General features: G+C 41.4%; 1 protein-coding gene across 1 annotated transcript in view; it reads left to right on the plus strand.

The window, feature by feature from the left end:
• The first annotated feature begins 1,428 nt into the window (after positions 1-1,428).
• The window catches only part of LOC120939904 (papilin-like), an 87,139-nt gene continuing 65,212 nt past the window's right edge, over positions 1,429-23,355 (plus strand). Inside the window, exons 1-3 of the mRNA XM_040352333.1 lie at positions 1,429-1,662; positions 4,848-5,009; positions 13,196-13,357. Coding sequence (XP_040208267.1) covers positions 1,584-1,662; positions 4,848-5,009; positions 13,196-13,357 — 403 coding nt within the window. The 5' untranslated portion in view covers positions 1,429-1,583. The remainder of the gene's footprint in view (positions 1,663-4,847; positions 5,010-13,195; positions 13,358-23,355) is intronic.

A 23,355-nucleotide genomic window follows, 5' to 3' on the forward strand; every position in this document is an offset into this window, starting at 1 on the left:
AAATAAATAAATAAAATACAATTATTTTGGAAAAAATAAAATAAAACAAAAGTTAAATAAAATCATTTTTGAATAAAACATTTAAAAAAAAAAAAAACCCATTAAAACCATACCTACTATTCATACTATACTTCTTCAACTTTTTCTTACGGATTTACACAGTTTCCACAGTTACTCTAGCCACTCCAACCACACAGTTACTCCGCCCACTCCAGTTGTAGACTACTGGTGGAGGCAAGAACACTTCACAATTTCCCCAGAAATTGTAGCTTTTCTAGTTCTGTTATTTTGTCCTATTTGTTGTTTGCTTCACAATAAAAAAAGTTGTGATAGAAGACATCTATCAGAGCTGGAAATCGGCTGCGCGTCACGTGACCAGCCTGAAGACGGCTGATATACAGTATTTACAGCGCTCATTTTGAATAAAACGCACATAGTGTGCTATGCCAGCCTCTAATAGAGATGCTGGCAGTGACAACATTTTAATTTTAATATTAAAATAATAGCGTTGAGGGGGTCGGGGCTGGCCCGGAGACAGATAGAGAGAGCAATGACAAGGAGGAAGGAGGGGGTGAGGGGGGAGAGAGAGGAGAGCAGAGGGGACAGCAGCCTATCACAGAGGCTTTGACCACCGGGATCAGGGCAGGGCTGGTTATCGTGGTCTGATTAGAGAAGGCATACAGGAAGTGGTAGGTTTGGGGGGTTTACAGTTTAGAGGGGGGCAGATTACATAGCACAAGCGCTGTGCTCTGTAATCTGGTTTAAGGGACCAGAATCAACATTTTTTTTTGTTGGGTTAACAAACGCTTTAAGTTTATATCCAGTTCAGTGTGCTGTGAGTCGGCTGATTGGTTGCAGGGAGGGGCTGAGCGCTCTCACTCTAGGATCAGATTACCAGACCTGCTCTGCTGTGCTATTGACTCCATAGTGAACTGTTTCAAACGGATCAGTTCAGTCAGATGAATCAATTCATCCAGTTCACTGAAAAAAAAAAAAAAACGGTTCAAAAGAACGATTCGTTCATGAACTGGCCATCACTAATGAACACAGGAGGGCTTCAGATGCCCACAGCCAAAATGGAACCTGCCTGCTTCCGAGATCTGTGAGTAGCAAACTATTTTTCAAGAAAGTCAAAGCGCAATAAATATGACATGTTAGAAATGTTCATTTACAGGTTTTGACAATTACAGAGCAGTCTTTTAAAAAAATGTTTGGGGGACTGGAACTCCGCTTTAAGACCCACCTCCTGTCTTGATTGGCCCGGGAGAAGCTGGAAGACAATAGCAAATATTGATTCGCTAATGTCACAAGTGGGTGGGTTCGGGGAGCAGAGCCCAACCTTTTTGAAGTCAATTATTTTATGCAATGCAAATTCTGATGCTGACTGTGAAGAAAAATATTGGAGATGAGCTCCCTCCAACAGAGGTATTGAGACCACTCCCAGGGGCAGACCAATAGACCTGTCCGGTCTTGCTGTGGGTGTGGTCTCTCCTCTCTATAAATATCCATCGGGAATCTGGGATCATACACAGTCTACGGAGCAACACTGACTCTTCATTGCTTTTGGTGGACACGACTTCAACATGACAACTCTACGTTCCCTTGCTGTGATTGCTGCCAGTCTGTTGGTGGTTCAGATCATCTCATTCTCTACAGCTCAAGGTCAGTTTTGCCGACATACATGTGTGTATATATATATATATATATATATATATATATATATGATATATATTTATTTTGTAAAATTTACTATGTTGTCTAGAAAAGATGGGAATTTTGTGGCTTTATGGTCCCTTTTCGTATAGAAACCTGGATCTTTGCCTGTTCTTTACAAAACATGTAATGGGGCTGATCACAAACAAACAAAAGATTTCCCAGCACACTTACCGACCAGCCTGCAAAACAACCACATTGGCCTGTCTAACAGTTTACATTAAAAAACAGAGGGTTTTTCCCATAAACTGTTAGACAGGTCTGATTTGGTTGTTTTACGGGCTGGTCGGTAAGTATGCTGGGAAATCTTTTGTTTGTGATGTGCTTTGCTCTTCCATGTGCACCTTGCTGCATAGGCCAGTTATAGATTGGGGTGATTGCCACTTTTATGTACTGGGGTTGGTTTTACTGGGAAAGACTGGGATCGATTCCCAATCCCGTGGACCATATTTTTTTTTTCCCCTGGAGCTCTGCTGACTAATCTCAGCTGAGCGTGTTCGGTTCAGTGTTAATTTTCGAATTCAAATTTAGATTTCGATTCAGCCATAGTCTTTTGACTAAAATGACATTTTAGTTTTAGTTGTATTTTAGTCATCTGAATTATTTTAGTCATATTTTAGTTGACTAAAATCTCCAATACATATTAGCCGACTAAAATCTCATACATTTTAGTCAACTAAAATCAAATGGGTTTAGGTAAATTGTAATGCATTAGAAATGTAACCATTTCTCCAAACTAATTATATACGCCTGCAGTAAAAATCGAATAACATGTTATTATTTATGGTATTAAGGTTTGAACATGTACTAAAAACTCAGGGCCGGATTCAGATAGGTTAGCGGATCTTTAGATCCGCGTAACCTATCTGATTTACGTTACGCCGCCGCAAGTTTTTGAGGCAAATGCTTTATTCAGAAAGCACTTGCCTGTAAAGTTGCGGCGGCGTAGCGTAAATCCCCCGGCTGAATTCAAATTCGGCGGGTAGGGGGCGTGTAATATTTAAATCAGGCGCGTCCCAGCGTGCACTGCTCCAAATGACGTCGCAAGGACGTCATTGGTTTCGACGTTAACGTAAATTACGTCCGGCCGTATTCGCGAACGACTTACGCAAACAACGTAAAAAATTCAAAACTTGGCGTGGGAACGACGGCCCTACTTAACATAGGATACGCCGCACATACCCCTCATATAGCAGGGGTAACTTTCCGCCGGAAAAAGCCGAACGCAAACGACGTAAAAAAAATACGCCGGGCGGTCGTTCGTTTCGGAATCAACGTAACTCCTCATTTGCATATTCGACGCAGAAAAAAGATACGGAAGCGCCACCTAGCGGCCGGCCTGGAATTGCAGCCTAAGATCCGACGGTGTAACACAGTTACACCTGTTGGATCTTAGGGATATCTATGCGTAACTGATTCTCTGAATCAGGCACATAGATACGACCGGCCGGCCTTAGAGATACGACGGCGTATCAGGAGATACGCCGTCGTATCTCCTATCTGAATCTGGCCCACAGATTTTAGCATCTTTATAAACAAACCCAAATTTCTTAAACAAAATAAAATCTTGCTTTTTGACAAGTGCAGCTTTAAAATACAAAAAAACAAACTGTATCCTCTGTTGGCTGTAATGCCATTGCACATATTACCTGAATATATTACCAACATTAAAAATTAAATATAAGAAAATCCTTTTTCATAATTTTTTCTCTTTCAAGAGCTTAGTAGATGTCCCTTACTTATCCTTATGTGGTAGTGGAATAGTGCAATACATGTTTAAACATTAATGTGCCTTTTTTATAGGCTCTGGATGGAATTGTGTTGCCGATTTAGAAATGGCCAGCAGAGTAGTGTTCATTTTGATGTCAATTTTCGATTTAGTTTTAGTCATAGTCTTTTGACTAAAATGCCATTTTAGACATCTGCATTTTAGTTTTAGTCGACTAAAATCGTCTTAATTTAGTCGAAGAAATGAACACTGGTTCGGTTACTGTCTATGGGCCATATTCTCAGAAGAGTTACGACGGAGTATCTCAGGAAACTCCATCGTATCTCTCTTTTTTGACCCGCGTATCTATGCGAGTGATTCCTAGAATCATTTTCGCATAGATACGCTGAAGATCCGACATGTGTAAGTCACTTACACTGTCGGATCTTAAATGTAATTCGCCGCCGGCCGCTAGGTGGCGTTTACGTTCAGGTCTCATTTGTTTATGCAAATGAGCCTGATACCCCGATTCCCGAACGAAATCGCGTCGCGTAACCGTCGCTTACGTCGGTTGCGTAAGCGTAAGGTTACCCCTGCTATATGAGGGGTAACCTTACGCCAGTCCGACGTATGCAATGTTAAGTATGGCGTCGGGTCCGCGTCGTCTTTTCCCATCGGGTACGTCGTTTTCGTAAGTCGTTCTTGAATACGACTTTACGTCAATGACGCACACGTCGGTGTCAATGACGTTTTCCGCCGAGAACTGGAGCATGTGCACTGGGCTATTTTTAGCCCGGCGCATGCGCAGTTCGATCGGAATGGGGGCGCGCTTAATTTAAATATAAGCCGCCCCCTTTGAAATACGCAGGGATACGCCGGGCCTGGGCAAGTGCTTGAGAAATATGGCACTTGCTCCAGTAAGTTGGGGCGGCGTAGTGTAAATGGCTTACGCTATGGCCGCGGGAAAACTACCAGAATCTGGCCCTATGTGTTGTAAGCTCGAAGCTCAGAGACATGCCTGGTCTTTCTTTGACCAGCTTCTGTTACCAGATGTTACCTGGAACAAGAGAGCATTATCAGTGGTGAACATTCATTTGCATATAAAATGTAGTTGATATCACAGGACAGACTCATGGATTCCACTCTTTATCTATTTTTCCATTGCCTGTGATTTGCCTCCAAAAATCAGTCCATGTAAAGCGTATGTCGAACGCTATTACTATGATAAGGAGACGGGTATTTGCCAGGTATTTAGCTATGGCGGTTGTCAAGTAAAAATACAAACACTTTTCTTACCAAAGAAGACTGTGAGACAAGTGTCTTCCATCCTCCATGAAACTTTTCAGAAAGGTTCTAACAGTCATCTTTATCACCAATTATCTCTTCCATTGATATTTGATATTTAGGTGTTTCTTTCCATTTCTAGTCTGTGACCAGCCTCCAAAACGCGGTCCATGTAGGATGCACATAGATCGCTATTATTATAATCAGAAGACAAAAACTTGCAAAAAATTCATCTATGGCGGTTGTCAAGGAAATGGAAACAATTTTCTTACTAAGGAAGCCTGCGAACGCTCCTGCCAACCAGGTATTTTTATTGTGTGTCACCATTGTATGTCGCTCAGTATGAATTTATTTCAGCTCAGATTTACTGTACACACTTCTTTTTCCAGTTTAATTCTATTGTTTTTTATTTGTTGTATTCTAGTTTATTCTTTTCTATTCTATTATTGTATTTTATTTTCTATTCTTCTCTTTTCTATTATTTTATTTTCTATTCTTCTCTTTTCTATTATTTTATATTCTTTTTCTATTCAAATGTATTCTATTTTATTTTCGAATTTCAGAAGATAGTTATATTCTTTCTAGTCTGTTTTTTTCTATACTGTTCTGTTATTTTATATTCTATTCTAATCTACTCTTTTCTATTCTATGCAAAGTTCAAATTGATTCTATTTGAATTTTGGGAAAGGTTATATTCTTTTTATTCTATTGTTTTTTTTATTCTATTCTTTTCTATTCTATTATAGTCTTTTCTATATTTTTTTTCTATTTATTTTCTTATGTATTTGAAATCAAATTTATTCTATTAGAAATTCGAATTTCACAAGATGGTTATACGCTTTCTATGTTCTATTCTATTTGTTGCTATTATATTCTTGTCTATTCTTTTGTTGTATTTTCTATTCTATTTTGTTCTGTTTTAATCTATTATATTATATTCTTTTTTTTCTGTTATATTCTTTTCTAGTCCATTATTTGTTTCTATTCTATTTCTTTTTTTCTATTCTATTCCATTCTATTTTATTCTCTTTGGAAATTGGAAAACCGTTTCGAATTTGAAAACTATTCGTATTAGAAAAGTATTCAAAAATGATTTGAAAATGTTTTGAATTCAAATTTTGCCCGAATTTTTTTTTGTTATTTCGGTTTAATTAAAATTCTGTACTATTGTAATTCGGATACATCCGAATTTCCAAAAAAAATAAAATTGTCCGAATTTCAGTTTGGAGCAAAATGAACCGCACATGTCTAACAGAAAGCACTTTTTTTCTGTGGTATGTAATCACCGCTTATTATTTTGCTATGTAAACAGCAAAAAATACTGAAAATGTTGAAAAAAATAAAACTCACATTTCTTTGTTTCTGTTTGGGGGACTGAAACTTTGCACTTCGCTTTAAGATACACCTCCTGTCCTGATTGGCCGGGAGGAGAAGTCGGAAGACAAGAGCGAATATTGATTTGCTAACGTCACAAGTGGGTGGGTTCGGGGCGCAGAGCCCAACTTTTTTGAAGCCAATAAGAGCCCCAGGCTCTAATCATGTGCTTAAAAAAAAAAACCTCATAGAAACCTATGAGTCTGGTTTCCCTCATTGAGTTTAGGGGGACGCCGTTCCTGTGCCTCTTTTTAGACCGGCTGCCTCTTTAACCACCTCCATACCGGGCCTATTCTGGCATATCTCTCCTTCATGTAAAAATCATAATTGTTTTGCTAGAAAATTACTCATATATTACTTATATATGTTTTTTTAACAGACACCATAGGGAATAAAATGGTGGTCTTGCACGGTATTTGCGCAATAATTTTCATGAACTAAAAAATAACAAATCAGTAAAGTTAGGCCAAATTTTTTGTACAATGTGAAAGATGATGTTACGCCGAGTAAATAGATACCCAACATGTCAAGCTGTAAAATTGCGCACACTCATGGAATGGCGCCAAACTTCTGTACTTAAAAATCTCCATAGGTGACAATATAATTTTTTTTACAGGTTACCAGTTTAGAGTCAAAGAGGACGTCTAGTGCTAGAATTGTTGCACACGCTCTAATACACACAGTGATATCTCCCATGTGTGGTTTAAATGGCGTTTACATATGTGGGCGGGATTTACGTGCGTGTTTGCTTCTGATCGCAAGTTGCTGGAGACAGGGGCATTTGAATTTTTTTTTTACCTATTTTTTAAATTTTTACACTTTTTTGGAAAAAATATTTGGATCACTTGTATTCCTATTACAAGGAATGTAAACATCCCTTGTAATAGGAATCTATTGTGAGAGATGCGGGGTCAATAAGACCCCACATCTCTCCTCCAGGCTGGAAAGCAAGAAATCAAGGAAAATAATTCACAGATCTCATGCTGACAGCTGCGATTGCGGCTTTGTTTACATCTGGGAACCCGGGCGTGACGTCATAACGTCGTGTTTGGGCCTCCAACGGTCATAGAGATGACTGGTGACCATCTGGTCACTAGAAATCTCTGTGCTCATAATCCGGACGATTCTTTCTTCAGGCCCCCGATGGCACAGAAGAGCCCAGAGAAGCACCGGATGGCGGTGGAAGGGGGGACGTCCCCTCCCGTTGCCTATAAGAACGATCAAGCGGCGGAACTACCGATATATTTGTTCTAATTGTGCACAGAATCGTATCATTTAGATATCTCCGCACAAAGTCAACGACGTCAGGTGAAAAAACATCTGACAATTACCGACCCCCACCTGAGCCCTGAAAAGTCCAGCGTCGAGAATGCGCTCTTCCTTTTGCGGGGGGTTCTCGGCTCTTTATTGGATAGATTGAAAGCAGCTAAGCCATTGGCTTGCGCTGCTGTCAATCAAATCAAATGGTGCGGGCGCCGGGGGCGGGGCCAAGTCCTGCACTCCACTGCTATGGACGCCGAATGCAGGCCTCGGGAGCAAACCCCCAAGGTAACCCCCTTGGGAGAGCGCTTCCCAGAGGGGGCTATCTGAAGCTAGGAGGAGCCGGTAGAGCCACCGAGGGACCCCAGAAAATGGCGTTCGGGGCCACTCTGTGCAAAACGAGCTGCACAGTGGAGGTAAATATAACATGTTTGTTGTTTTTAAGAAATACAATTTGAACTTTTTAGTATCACTTTAATGTGCCATTATAATATAGCTCTGGATGGGATTGTGTTGCCAATTTAGAAATGGCCAGCAGAGTAGTATTTATTTTGATGTCAATTTTTGATTAAGTTTTACTCATAGTCTTTTGACTAAAATGCCATTTTAGTCGTATTTTAATTTTAGTCGTATTTTAGTCTACTGAAATAGTGTTAATTTAGTCGCCGAAATGAACACTGGTTCGCTTACTGTCTATGCAGTGCTGTGTTTTGGCCTAGGCCAACAAGGCCCAGGCCTAGGGCGACACTTTGCGGGGGGCGTCAAAAGAGCCGCCCCCCCCACGAAAACAGCACCCGTGACCTTCTCCCGACTCCTGCATGCAGGGCCACCATCAGGGGACTACAGCTTAGCAGTGCAGTGGTTTGCGGGGGCCAGGAAGCAGTTTAAGTAGGCGCTGTCAAGCCACCACCCCCCACACCAGTGATTCTCTGATTGGCCCTCTAATGTTGCCGATCATGGGGAGGGAAACAGCGGGCAAGAAGCTGGGCGCTGCAAATCCATTTAGTCTCTCTCTCTCTGCTGACAGAAAGGGGATCAGGGGAGAGATATACATACAGCTCTCCTCTCCCTGTCACAGTTCTCTAGCAAATAGAGCAGCGGCGCTGTGACAGCGAGAGGAGAGCTGCGGGCTGTCTATATCTCCCCCCTGTGTCAGCCGAAGAGAGAGCAACTCTAATTGGATTCGCTGCCCAGCTTCCTGCCCGCTGACAGGGCGGGTCTTAAAAAGGAAGGGGTGTGGCCTTGACAGGAAGGGTTGGGTCATATTTGAATTAGGGGGTGCGTAAGTTTAGTCAGGCCTAGGGCAGCACAAAACCTAAATACACCACTGTGTCTATGTGTTGTAAGCTCAAAAAGAGACATGCCAGGTCTTTATTTGACCGCCTTCTGTTCCCAGATGTTACCTGGAACAAGAGAGCATTATCAGTGGTGAACATTAATTTGCATATAAAATGTAGTTCATATCACAGGACAGACTCATGGATACCACTATGTATCTATTTTTCCATTGCCTGTGACTTGCCTCCAAAAATCAGTCCATGTAAGCCGTACGTAGAACACTATTACTATGATAAGGTGACAGGTATTTGCCAGATATTTAGTGTAGCGCCTGGTTACTTCCAAGTACCGGTGCTTTTTTGGATTTGGAGGGGGATCGGAGAGTTGAGTGGCTCTGATCCAGTTAGTCTGTTCGCTGCTCAAATGCTCCGGGCCAACGTGGTCCCGGAACCAGGAACACCGCATAGCACGCACGCCCCGGCCCGGTAAGCAACAACGCCGGCGCGCCGTGATGTGGCCACCCTAAAGGTGGGTGCCACACTGGACGAAGAAGACCCAGAACCAATGGCGTCTGCCCCACAAATACCCTCCCCCAGCATGCACAGCGAGGGTACACCCTCCTGATTGGCTGCTGGGGAAGAGCACCCAAACCTTGACTCCACTGCTGCCATCTACTGCACAGGGGTGGGAAGAACACCCCAGCACCACAGAATGAGCCCACAGCACAGCCAAGCTGAGACAGAGACCCTGTTTTGCACATAACAATTTGGTTCAGAGTTTAACTACACTCTGATCTCCCTCTAAATTTAAATAGCACCGTTACTTCAAAGTAACCAGGCGCTACACATGTTTAAACTTTAATGTGCCATTGGTATAGACTCTGAATGGAATTGTGTTGCTGCTTAGGAATGACCAGCAGAGTAGTTTTCATTTTGATGCCAATTTTCGATATAGTTTTAGTCATAGCATTTTGACTAAAATCCCATTTTAGTCGTATTTTAGTCATCTGCATTTCAGTTTTAGTTGTATTTAATCAACTAAAATCGTGTTAATTTAGTAAACAAAATGAACACTGGTTTGGTTACTGTCTATGTGTTGTAAGCTCAAAGAGAGACATTCCAGATCTTTCTTTGACCGGCTTCTGTTCCCAGATGTTACCTGGAACAAGACAGCATTATCAGTGGTGTACATTTATTTGCATATAAAATGTAGTTCATATCACAGGACATACTCATGGATTCCACTATTTATCTCTTTTTCCATTGCCTGTGACTTGCCTCTAAAAATCAGTTCATGTAAGCCGTACGTAGAACGCTATTACTATGATAAGGTGACAGGTATTTGCCAGATATTTAGTGTAGCGCCTGGTTACTTCCAAGTACCGGTGCTTTTTTGGATTTGGAGGGGGATCGGAGAGTTGAGTTGCTCTGATCCAGTTAGTCTGTTTGAATTGGGTCTCTGGGGAGGTTTGTGCTGTTCTCTATTGGTGGCACTGAGGGCCTTGGACTGTCCTGCCCCTGCTGTGCGGAGCTAGCTGTCTGGATCCTGCCCTTTGCTCGGTGCAAGAAGTGTCGGGAATATTTGTTCCATGTGGAACAACCAACAGGGTTTCCTCGAGAATATCGAGTGGATTGGGTCACTGGAACGGTGACTACGGAAGAAGAGGCCTACACCTGCCACCGCTGCAGTCACCATGTCGTCAACTGCTACTCCAATGGTGTTGCCAGAAGTAAGCGATACCGAAAACAAAGATAATGTACCTACTCTAAAGGTGGATGCTGCCACCGAAACAGTGTGTATGGCAGTGGTCCCCGCATGGCTCACCTCTGGGAAAATGGGCCCAGTCAAGGTCTCCCACGGCTGTGGATGAGGCCTACCGATGTGTGGACATGACAAGGGTTCCAGGGAGAGCGTTGCCCCGGTCAAGACAAATACAAGTCCAAGGACAAGGTCAATACCCCTACTAAAGTGCGTGTCTGCTTACCTGCTGAAGAGTACCACTCTTCCTCCAATGTGGGGGATGATCAAGGGTTTGAGCCGGAGATGCCCGAATCACAGTGGGCAGAAACTCCCATGCTTCCAAACCCCGCAAACACAAAAGACGCTCCCGGAATACCGCACCACAAGCAGATATCCTGCAGCTAACTTGCGGAGTTGCGGTGCCAAGTACCAGTGCTGCCAGAGAGACTGCTCCCATACCCGCTGCATTGCCTGTAGCGAAAAGAGCACCTGCCATTGTCATGTCAGGACTTGGACACCCCTGTACCATACTGAAACTGCCTTGCCTTCAGCGCATAGTAATGAGGAAGGTAGCCTAGGACTCCGGGTGGGAATTTCCCTACGTGACACAAATTGAATAAATGAGAGAGGAGTGGTGCAAGGATGTAATATGGGAATATTTGGAAGTACCGAAGGTCGATCGCGGCACTGAGTATGCTTTCATCTGTATCGGCCACCGGTTTGAAGGTTGCCGAAAGTAATGTAGCCCTGGCCAGTACATTTACAGTGACAGAGTGGTCATCAAAAGCTCCGGAAAAGTGGATCGTGTTTATTCAATTACCACAATGAATAACGAAGGGGACATCATCACTTTGCCTGACCCGAGATTTTACCTGTAGAACCCGTACCTACAGTGTCTTTTCTCTGTTGCTGCTGCTATTGAGGAAATCATGGACGGGAGTGATCACCCCTTTTCAGTTTTTGTTTTCATTTTCTTCCGGATCCACATTTGGCCGTATGTGCAGAACTTCGGGGGGATATGATAAGTTAGTAAGATAAGGGTCCCGGCGGTTTCATCACGGCAAGAAAAAAAGGACAGAAGAAAGTTTTTTTTTCCCTCTCTGATTGCTCTGATTTGAGCATGGACTGCCTTATGTTGGTAGTACCAGCGCACTTATGTTCTGCAACTTCTACCACTGCAGAAAGAATAACTTGTTCATATTTTCTCCTAAGCCCTTGCAGTTTGAGAAAATCTTAGCACTTATTTTGATGTGTCTCTTTGGGAGGAAAAGGAGGCTTCGCCTTAGCTGGCAGAGGTGCAGCTTCAATTTCACCCTCAGTGACTTTAGATGTATACTGATGTATATTTTGTGTATTATCTTCCATTTTGTTTCTTTCAAGTTATTGATCATCTATCAAAACTGTCAGAGAATGGGGCAGGATAAATAGTCTGGAATGTGTAATGTCATAATGCATCACTGTGAATAATTGTACAGAGTAATGTTTTATATTTTTATAATTTTCTATCTTTTCTATCTCTTCCTTTCCTGTTAAAGCAGATTTAGGACAGGTGTTCAGGCTTGAACACCAGTTTTTGGGACACTAAGGACAGTGTCTATTCAAGTGGGGGGAGTGTGTATCGCCTGATTATCTCCAAGTACCGATGCTTTGTTGGATTTGGAGGGGGATCGGAGAGTTGAGTGGCTCTGATCCAGTTAGTCTGTTCGAATTGGGTCTCTGTCTTGGCTTGGCTGTGCTGTGGGTTTGCTCTGTTGTTCCTGGGGTGCTGTTTCCACCCCTGGACGATGGGTGGCAGCAGTGGAGTCGAGGTTTGGGTGCTTTTCCCCAGCAGCCTATCGGAAGGGTTTCTCCTCGCTGTGCATGCTGGGGGGAGGGTATTTATAAGACAGACGCCATTGGTCTGGGTTCTTCTTCGAGTGTGGCACCCACCTTTAGGGTGACTTCATCACGGCGCCCTGGCAAAATGGTCTACCCGACCGGGGTGCGCCTGCCACGCGGTGTTCCTGGTTCCGGGACCATGTTGGCCCGGAACATTTAAAGCTGTGGTGGGGCCCCAGTAATCGACTGGATCCCCAATTCTGAGAAGATCCCAAGTGAGATAGCTGTTCGGTGAGGAGTCCATCTGAGGAGACCCAAGAGAGGCTGGCAATCCAATAGGGTTTCGACAATCCACCGGGGATCAAGGGAACCGAATACTGAAAGGATAGACGTTGGTTACCTGTCAGTCGGTCACCTGTAAACTACCTGAAGGAGACCCAGGTCAAAGTCTTCCAAGGAGGATTACCTCTGCTACCTCAATCCTAAGGAGGGTCTGTGGCAGAGACTTTCCCTCTAAGTTCCGAGTGATACTCTGGCTGCCAGGTCAGTGAGAGAAGCCTGTCCAGGTACACTATACCCACTCTGGCTGGAGTGGCGAAGAAGAATAAGTGTTGTTGGAAGCAGGACTGTTTGCCTTTTGATACGCCTGAATCTGCTATTTCTCCTTCTACTTCAACTCTTCTATCACCACAAAGTTTTATTGTTTTTGCCCGGCTGGGTAAAAAAGAGCACAGAAAAAGACACCTGTCGTGGACATTCTGTTAATGCTACATCCACCATACACCCTTAGATGAGGTAACGTGCCACCCAAACAAACCAGCAGCTCCTTCGGAGGTAGTGCTACATTAGCTATGGTGGTTGTCAAGTAAAAATACAAACACTTTTCTTACCAAAGAAGAATATGAGGCAAGTGTCTTCCATCCTCCATGAGACTTTTCAGTAAGGTTCTAACAGTCATCTTTATCACCAATTATCTCTTCCATTGATATTTGATATTTAGGTGTTTCTTTCCATTTCTAGTCTGTGACCAGCCTTCAGACACCGGTCCATGTAAGATGTACAAAGAGCGCTATTACTATGATCAGAAGACAAAAACTTGCAAAGAATTCATCTATGGTGGTTGTCAAGGAAATGGAAACAATTTTCTTACTAAGGAAGACTGCGAACGCTCCTGCCAATCAGGTATTTTTATTGTGTGTCATCATTGTATGTCGCTCAGTATGAATTTATTTCAGCTCAGATTTACTGTACACACTTTTCTAGTTTAATTCAATTGTTTTTTTATTTGTTTGTTCTACTCTTTTCTATTCTTTTTCTATTCAAATGTATTCTATTTCTATTTCTATTTATTCAAATTTCAGAAGATGGTTATATTCTTTCTATGTTCTATTCTATTTGTTGCTATTATGTTCTAGTCTATTCTTTTGTTTTATTTTCTATTTTATTTAGTTCTGTTTTACTCTATAATATTCTATTTTTTTTTCTGTTATTCTTTTCTAGTCCATTATTTGTTTTCTATTCTATTCCTTTATTCTCTATTCTATTTTATTTCTTTGGGAATTGGAAAACCATTTCGAATTTGAAAACTATTTGTATTAGAAAAGTATTCAAAAACGATTAGAAAATGGTTTGAATTCAAATTTTGGCCGATTTTTTTTCTTTATTTCGGTTTAATTAAAATTCTGTACTTTTGTAATTCGGATACATCCGAATTTCCGAAAAATGAAAATTTGTCTGAATTTCAGTTCAGAACTAAATGAACCTCACGGTCGTTTTTTGTGATGAAAAAAAAAACGACGTTTTTGAAAACGTAATTTAAAATGATCGTGTGTGGGGAAAACGTTGTTTTATGTCTTCTGAAAAACGACGTTTTTCAAAACGTCGTTTTTTGTTTCACAGAAATTGACCGTGTGTAGCAAAAAACGACGTTTAAAACAACGTTTTTAAACCCGCGCATGCCCAGAAGCTAGTTATGAAGCGAGCTTCAATGGAAAAAAGTGGTGAAACGTAACCTCGCTTTGCTAGAGCATTGTGAAAAAACGATGGTGTGTAGGCAACTTCGTCTTTGAAAATTATGTTTCAAAAACGTCGTTTTATTTCATGATTTAAAACGTCGTTTTTTTTCCATCACAAAAAACGACCGTCTGTACGCGGCATAATAGATAGCACTTTATTTTCTGTGGTATGTAATCACCACTGTTTTTATTCTTTTGCTATGTAAACAAAAAAATACAGAAAAATTTGAAAAAAATAAAACACATTTTTCTGTTTGGGGGACTGAAACTTTGCTTAAAGATCTACCTTGTGTCCTGATTGGCCAGGAGGAGAAGCCAGAAGACAATAGCAAATATTGATTTGCTAATGTCACAAGTGTGTGGGTTTGGGGCGGAGAGCCCAGCATTTTTTAAGCCAATTATTGCCCCAGCCTCTAATCATGTGCTTCAAAAAAAAGAAAACTCATAGAAACCTCTGGCTCCCCGCATTGAGATTAGGGGAACTACGCCCATGTGCCCCTTATGGACTGGCCGCCGCTGCTGTTCAAGTGGTTAAACTTTAAAGGGGTTGTAATAGGATGCATTAAAGGAGTTATAAAGGAAAACATTTTTTTGCCTAAAATTAATGTCTGCAAGGTAGACAGACAGAATAGTGTAATGATTCTGTTAAAAAAAAGAGTAAATACCTATTAAATTCCTTCATCTATATCACCTCCGGCGTTCTAGTTTCTGTTCTCTCATTCACTTCCTGGTTTGCGGCGTTCGTTCATGTAAGAACTACATTTCCCAGTATGCATTGCGGCATGCCCAGTAATTCACACCTCCTTGAAGTCTCTAACACGTAGAGAGCGTCCTGCCGCACAGATGTACTTCCCAGGAGGGGGTGAGCACGTTACTGACCACCGCAGTAAAGCCTCCCTTCACTGTGGTCAGTAAAATCAGACAAGCAGAAAGTGAACAGAACAGAGAAGAAATAGAGCAACTTCTGAGCAAAAACGAACAATGAGGAAGTGAAAAGAGGAATGTCTGCAGGTAAAGGATGCTTATTATGAAAAGATAAATTCCTTTACAACCCATTTAAGGTGAAAAAATCTGACAATTACCGGCCCCCAAGCCCCCCGTTTTACTTACCTGAGCCCTGGAAAGGCCCACGTCGAGAACGCGCTCTTCCTTTGCTTGGGGTTCTCAGCTCTTCATTGGATAGATTGATAGCAGATTATCTCTTCCATTGATATTTGATATTTAGGTGTTTCTTTCAAGTTCTAGTCTGTGACCAGCCTCTAGCCCCCGGTCCATGTAAGGGGCACATACCGCGCTATTACTACGATCAGAAGACGGGCACTTGCAAGCCTTTTATCTATGGCGGCTGTCACGGAAACTAAAACAATTTTGCTACTATTGATTTATTTGTTATTCATTAGTGGTATATCCACCCTAGCAGAAATTTGTTACAATAGTCACGGTAATATCTTTTTTTATTACTATTCGATATCGAGGCATTTATTTGTTTTATGTGTTTTTTCTTTTTTTCTCAGCTATAAGTTGTGGCTTGCCTTCAGTTAGCGGTCCATGTCAGATGTACATACCGCGCTATTACTATGATCAGGAGACAAAAACTTGCAAAGACTTCATCTATGGCGGTTGTCAAGGAAATGGAAACAATTTTCTTACTAAGGAAGACTGCAAACGCACCTGCAAACCAGGTATTTTTATTGTGTGTCACCATTGTATGTCGCTCAGTATGAATTTATTTCAGCTCAGATCTACTGTACACACTTCTTTTTCTAGTTTAATTCAATTGTTTTCTTATTTGTCTTGTCTATTCTTTTATTTTAATGTCTATTATATTCTTCTTTTATATTCTATTCTTTGTCTATATACATTTATTTTATTTGATATTCGAATTTCGGAAGATGGTTATATTTTTTTCAATTCATTGTTTCTATCCTATTCTGTTATTTTCTATTCTATTCTAATCTATTGTTTTCTATTCTATTCAAATTCGAATTGATTCTATTTGAGTTTTGTAAAAAGGTTATATTCTTTCTATTCTATTGTTTTTTTTTAATTCTATTCTATTATAGTCTATACTTTTTTTTCTATTCTATTATTTTCTTATGTATTCAAATTTATTCTATTTGAAATTTGAATTTCAGAAGATGGTTAGATTCTATGATATCCTATTCTATTTGTTGCTGTTATATTCTAGTTTATTCTGTTTTATTTTCTATTCTATTGTTTTGTTTTACTTATTTTATTTTCTGTTATATTCTTTTATAGTTTATTATTTTTTTTCTATTCTATTCCTTTATTTTCTATTTTATTCTCTTTGGAAATTTGAAAATTGTTTCAAAATTCTAATTTGAAAATAATTTGAATTTGAAAACTATTCAAATTAGAAAAGTATTCAAAAATTATTCGAAAACGGTTCACATTCAAATTTCGTCCAAATATTTTTTTTCATTATTTCGGATTCATTTAAATTCGGTACTATTGTAATTCAGAAATTCGGAGACATCCGAATTTCCAAAAAACTAAAATTTGCCAAAATTTTATACGTAATGAAACGAACAGCACATGTCTAATAGATTGCAAGTTATTTTCTGTGTAATGTAATCACCACTGTTTTTTTTTCTTTTGCTATGTAAACAAAAAAATACAGAAAATTGGGAAAAAAAACAAATTTTTCTTTGTTTCTGTTTTGCAAATAAATAATCTTTTTTCATAAATTGTAAACAAACTGTATTCTGCAACATTTCTTTGGTAAAATTAAGCCCCCCTAATACTTACCTGAGCCCCATCTCTCTCCAGCGATGTCCATGAGTTTCCTGATTGGCTGAGACATTGGCTCCTGCGGCTGTCAATCAAAGTCAGTTAGTCAATCAGGGGAGAGAGGGCATGGGGCCAGGTCAGGGCTCTGTGTCTGAATGGACTCAGGGGGCTGTCACTCGGCTCGGGTGCCCCCATAGCAAGCTGCTTGCTGTGTGGGCAATTGATAGGAGGGAGGTGCCAGGAGCAGCGAATAGGGACTCCATGCAGAACCAACTGCACAGAGGAGGTCAGTATAACTTGTTTGTTTTATTTTAAAAAAAAAAATTCAACAAGACTTTACAATCACTTTAAGAGGCATTTTAGACAATTAGGAAAATAAATAACATAATTTTTTCCACATAACATTAACATATAATTCATTAAAATACTGTCACCAGAGCAGCACGGTGTTGTGATATGACCTGTGTGGTGTTGATCAGGGAAACTGACTGGTGAAAGCATGTAAAAAAATAAATAAATAATCACATCACTGTACATTTTTCCCCCAGATCTCTTCCTCACACACTGAGGAGGAAAACCCGGAAGCGGTTTGTTGACATTTGTGACTGGCTGTGATTGGACACAGCCGGTCACGTGATAAAAAGCCAATCTTATAGGCTCTTTACTCTGATCGGGGATGGGCTGTGTCCAAGGGACGCGCCTCATCCCCTATCGCCGTACTGCGCGCCCCAGGGGGCGTGCACGATCGGTGAGAACTAGCACAACACATGTGACCGGCTGTGATTGGACACAGCTGGTCATGTGGTAAAGAGCCATTTTTATTGGTTCTTAACCCTCATCAGGGATGGTCTGTGTCCCGAGGGACTAGCCTCATCCCTGATCACCTGGCTGCGGCAAGAACAGGTGGGCGTTACATAAGGTTCACCCTGGAAGAAGAAGATGTTTCTGCCGGCGTCATATTACTATGTCCCAGTATGGAAATAGTTAATAGACGTGATGAGTTTTAATTTTTAAGTTGTAATTTTTTGTCAAGATTTTTTGGAAAATGAAGAAAATAAATAAATTAGCTTTTTTACAACTTTTTTAAACATACTGGGCCAGATCCACGAAGCAGTTACGCTGGCGTATCTATTGATATGCCGCGTAACTGCTAGGTTGCTCCGGCGTATCTTTGTTTTGTATCCACAAAACAAGATACGCCTGAAGCTGGGCTAGATCCGACTGGCGTACGTCTTAGTGCATATTTACGCTGGCCGCTAGGTGGCGCTTCGGTCGATTTCTGCATTGAGTATGCAAATTAGCTAGATACGCGAATCCACAAACGTACGTCCGGCCGGCGCATTTTTTTACGTAGTTTCCGTAAGGCTTTTTTCGGCGTAACGTTACCCCTGCTATATGAGGCATAGCCAATGTTAAGTATCGCCAGCGTCGTATTTTCCGTCGTGTACGTTGTTTGCGTAAAACGTTTGCGAATAGGGCTTTGCGTAGAATGACGTTCACGTCGAAAGCATTGGCTTGTTGCGGGTTAATTTGTAGCATGCGCACTGGGATACCCCCAACGGACGGCGCATGTGCTGTTCAGAAAAAACGTCATTTACGTCGGGTCAAGTAAAATTAACATAACACGCCCACATCTTTATCATTTGAATTCCGCGCCCTTACGCCGGCAGATTTACGCTATGCCTCTGTAACTTTAGAGGCAAGTGCTTTGTCAATACAGCACTTGCCTCTCAAAGTTGCGGCGGCGTAGCGTTACTACGATACGCTACGGTGGACTAAAATTACGATGCGCTACGTGGATCTGGCCCACTGCTACAAGAGCAGCATAGTGTGACCGGTGTGGTGGTGAAACTGTTGACAATATGTAAAAATATATTTAACTTTTTTTTTTTTACAATTTTTTCTTTATAATTATTTTGCTAAATACTGTGACCAGAGCAGTGCAGTGTTACTATGGTGACATTGCACTACACTGGGGAGCTTATCAAGTTTTTTTTAAACAATATTATTGCTTATAACAAAAATGATCACTGTTACCAGCAATCATTTTTATGAATGGCATCCATTCATAGCCATTACTGGGAGAGCTATGATTGGCCACAGCTATCACATGGTACAGTGCACTGTGGTTGGCCCTCTCTGTGACCAATCACGTATTTGACAATAGTACACAATGAATGGCTACGAATGAAAGCCATTCATTTTGCACACTATGATTGGTCACAGCAATCACGCGATACCGGGGCCAGCCAGGTACACCGATCTGTCATCCGCTGTGTCCGTTGGACACAGTGGGTGACAGATCGAGCCACAGTGTGGCTGCTAGAGTGCACAGGAGCGCAGGAGCGCGGCTGATAGGATGTCATATAAAGTCCTCATGGAACCAGGGAGCTCCCGCCCAGCCATGTTACTATAGGTTAAGCAAATGGTAACCAGAAATTTTTATATATTTTTTTTTAATGTCATACTATGTTAATGAGGTCATGTAACTAATGTAAAATAGGGGTTATCCCAATTTGGCTGCAACAGTGTCCAAAATAATCCTGAATACAGTGAACCTGTGCTTTGCCCATGAAGGGAAAAACATTGGGGTCACTTGTAGTCTGCTTCAGTTTAGGGTGAAGCAAAACATTACTTTTTTTTAATTGATTTACTGTGTTTTTTTCCCTCATCTATAACATGCCTGCAATGGACTTGGTTATTAATTTGTGAATTTCTGTTTTTCTTTTCTGACAGGCAAATGAACCTCACAGACATGGGATTACTTTTGGATGTCATATTTGGATGACGATCATATGTTCTCTTGGGTGGAGAATGTTTGACATTGAAGAGTATTGGAATGTATTGCGTTCCTTCCAAAATATTGTAAGAAGTTGTATCAAGTCTGAGCTTTCCTGGGCATTTGTCATCCATGGTTCATCCTTTAAATAAACATATTAACTCAGTCTAATTTGTTCGTCCATTGTCATTTAAAGCAGGGGTGTCCAAACTTTTGAGCTTCCTGGGCCACACTGGAAGAAGAGCCTCATGCACACTGGACGTTATAAAAACACCAGGGCCCAGATTCTCGTATCTGAGCGTAAAACTGCGGCGGCGTAACGTATGTCATTTACGTTACACCGCCGCAAGTTTTATAGGCAAGTGCTTTATTCACAAGGACGTCATTGGTTTCGACGTGAACGTAAATGGCGTCCAGCCCCATTCACGGACGACTTACGCAAACAACGTACATTTTTAAATTTCGGCGCAGGAACGACGGCCATACTTAACATTGGTTGCCCCTCATATAGCAGGGGCAACATTACGCGTCGCAAATCTAACGTAAACGTCGTAACTTCACGGCGTCGACCGCGCGTACGTTCGGGAATTTGCGTATTTTGCTAATTTGCATACTCGACCGGTAAAACGACGGAGGCGACACCTAGCGGCGAAAAAACAATTGCATTTAAGATCCGACAGCGTAAGAGCCTTACGCCTGTCAGATCTAATGGATATCTATGCATAACTGATTCTAAGAATCAGTCGCATAGATACGATGGCCCAGATTAGGACTTACGACGGCGCACATTGCGTTGCGCCGTCGTAAGCCCTTTGAGAATCTGGGCCCAGTAGTGTTATCTGTAGAAAGCTGTAGCTGTATAATGGGTTTTGCAGTAGTGTTTTTTTTTTAGCAAAACTATACTCTCACACAATGTTATGGCTCAAAAATGCTTTTAAGCTAGGCTCCATGCACACTAGCATTTTTTTTTATGTCACAATGTAGAGTATAATATTTCCTATCATCTGTGCCCAGTCTTGCCACACAGAGTTAATCCAGCTCTGAGCAATCCTTTTTTATTGTTCAGTGAAAATTAACAGACTTCCAGATAAAAACCTGTCTAAATAAAAAGTCCTTTCCTCTCTCCTTGCTTTGAGTGACAGGTTATTTACATATCTAGCTTGGACATGTTTATCATATGTTATGTTATGTTTATCATAATATGAGGTGATCCACAGTATAAAAAGTGAGAAATCCACCCCTCCCCCACATAACACATCCTGGTAATATACAATGAACTGTGGATCACCTCATGGCTCCTAGATTCCAAGTAAATTTGTCAAACTCTGATATAGATATAGATATAGATATATATATATATATATATATATATATATATATATATATATAAATATATATACTCACCATGTCTAATTGTTACTCAGTTGGCCAAGCCTCCACACTGCCATATCAGAGAACCATAACAGGGGCCCCGTGGACAGAACTGGGATAATCTATATGGCCATAGGGGCCCACAAAGACCAAGCTATAATATACATAATAATTTACTAAGGGAACATAGCTATCAAAAACTGGAGGATTGTATAATAAACAATCTCTATTGAAGAAATATATATATTTACTCACATTGTGGGCCACTAGTATGAGATTGAATGAGGGCACCAGATATAAAGGAACTTGAAGCGGTGAGCCAGAATGCTGGCTAAGATCAAGAGAACAGAAAAAAAGAGAAAAAATGACAAAAAAATCCTTTATAATTCAGCACATTTAACAGAGTGCAACATTTAAAAAAAAGGAAAGACTAGGTATAAAATAAGGAAAAGAACACAGTAGTGTAAGGGTTGGATCTGAAATATTTTAGCAGTGATTATACAAACCACTGACATTTAATTGCTGCTGAACGCCAGTGTGCTAATGAAGAATCAAGTCGGCAGCAATAAAGCAATTACCCCATTTATAGAGAAGGGACATTCATGGGCATCCGCATTCAACCCTTTCTTTAAACGCTAGCGGGGGTTAAAAGCGACCCACTAGTGGCCGAATAGCGCAGCTAAAACGATGGTAAGCGCCACTTTACCAATAACGCGGACAGCTGGCAGTGTGAAATAGCTCTTGAGATAATTCAGCTTCACTCTATGGCCATATAAATATAGCCTAGAGAATGTAAAGAACCCTTCAGCACAGATGGACCCCACCTTCAGCACAGACCCCCCCTTCAGCACAGACCCCTCCATTCAGCACAGATGGACCCTCCTTTAGCACATACCCCCCATTCTGCACAGACCCCTCCATTCTGCACAGATGGACCCCCCTTCAGCACAGACCCCCCCATTCCGGACAGACCCCTCCAATCAGCACAGACCCCCCTTCAGCACAGATGGCCCCCCCATTCAGCACAAACCCCCCTCCCCCATCCCATTCAGTACCTCAGATCAGCCATCAGCGCAGCACAGGCACAGCAGGTTCCCTCCCCCTGTGTACACATAAACACTGGAGGGGAGGCAGCTTCACTCTGCTCGCTGTGCCTGTGTGACATCCAACCCGGGACAGCTCAGACAGCCCCGTGGCCGCAAAACTCTTCAACACCTTCTCGATTTTCCAGGGGGGGTCAATTGCCCCCCCTTGCCCTATGGAGCGGACGCCCATGGGGACATTCTATAATTAGAGAAAGATATAAGAACCACAGTGGTTCCAGATACTAAAGTTCATGACCAGTATCAGAGACAACAAGGAGAGACGTGCAGGCAGGAAAAATCACAGATACACAAGGAAAGAATTAGTGGATTCAATACCTCTGTAGCAACTGTGTGTACAATGGTGGCCCTTGGGCTTCCCGTCAGCTGGAAAACAGAAACGCCGCCTTTATAAACCACCCATCCAGTCGACGTCATAAGTCGCGGTTAGGTCTGTCACAAAAACCATCTGATTCCCTCCACCCAATTTCTATACCAGACCATGTGACTATGATAATATGGACCCTGCCATTGGCAGTGTGCTCCAGTAACAAAGAGTTAGTATCCTGTGGAGGGTAGGGATGGCCTTCTGGTTGAAAAGTAAATTCCATTAAGGGGGCAGACTCCACTAGCTGGAACAGGATCAGCTGTAAAACCAACAATTTTGCCAAACTTGCATTGACACACTGGGCATAGGAGAAACTCAGTGCATATTTTTCCTTTGGCGGTAAAAGCTGGGGAAAGGGACGCCTGCCTGGTCAAGGATGAAGCTGGACATAACAATAGTTGATTTTGAGCCTGGTTAAAGCCTATATGCTTGGTCCTACAATGCGTGAAGTCATGATGACCCCGCTTTACTGCTTGATGATCTAAAATAGGACAGATTGAGCAGACTTTACAGTACCAATGAAGGACAATCACAACTTAATAATATCTTTATTCCAAAAATTGTTAATTTTTTTTTCACATTTGAAATAAAATTAAATTTGTATGTCTCTGATCAATTTGATCAATTGAATGATTAGACAATTATTCTCTGTTACTGTTATGTCAAGAGGTCATCGCGTTTCACATCTGTGCTTCCTCAGGGCCGTAGTTCCTTGACTATAGAGATTGTGTTAAAAAAAAGGAGCATAACTATTATTTGCATTTAATTAGATGAGAGTGCAACATATCCACTTT

Source organism: Rana temporaria, chromosome 5 (assembly GCF_905171775.1).
Source record: "Rana temporaria chromosome 5, aRanTem1.1, whole genome shotgun sequence".
Classification (NCBI taxonomy): Eukaryota; Metazoa; Chordata; class Amphibia; order Anura; family Ranidae; genus Rana; species Rana temporaria.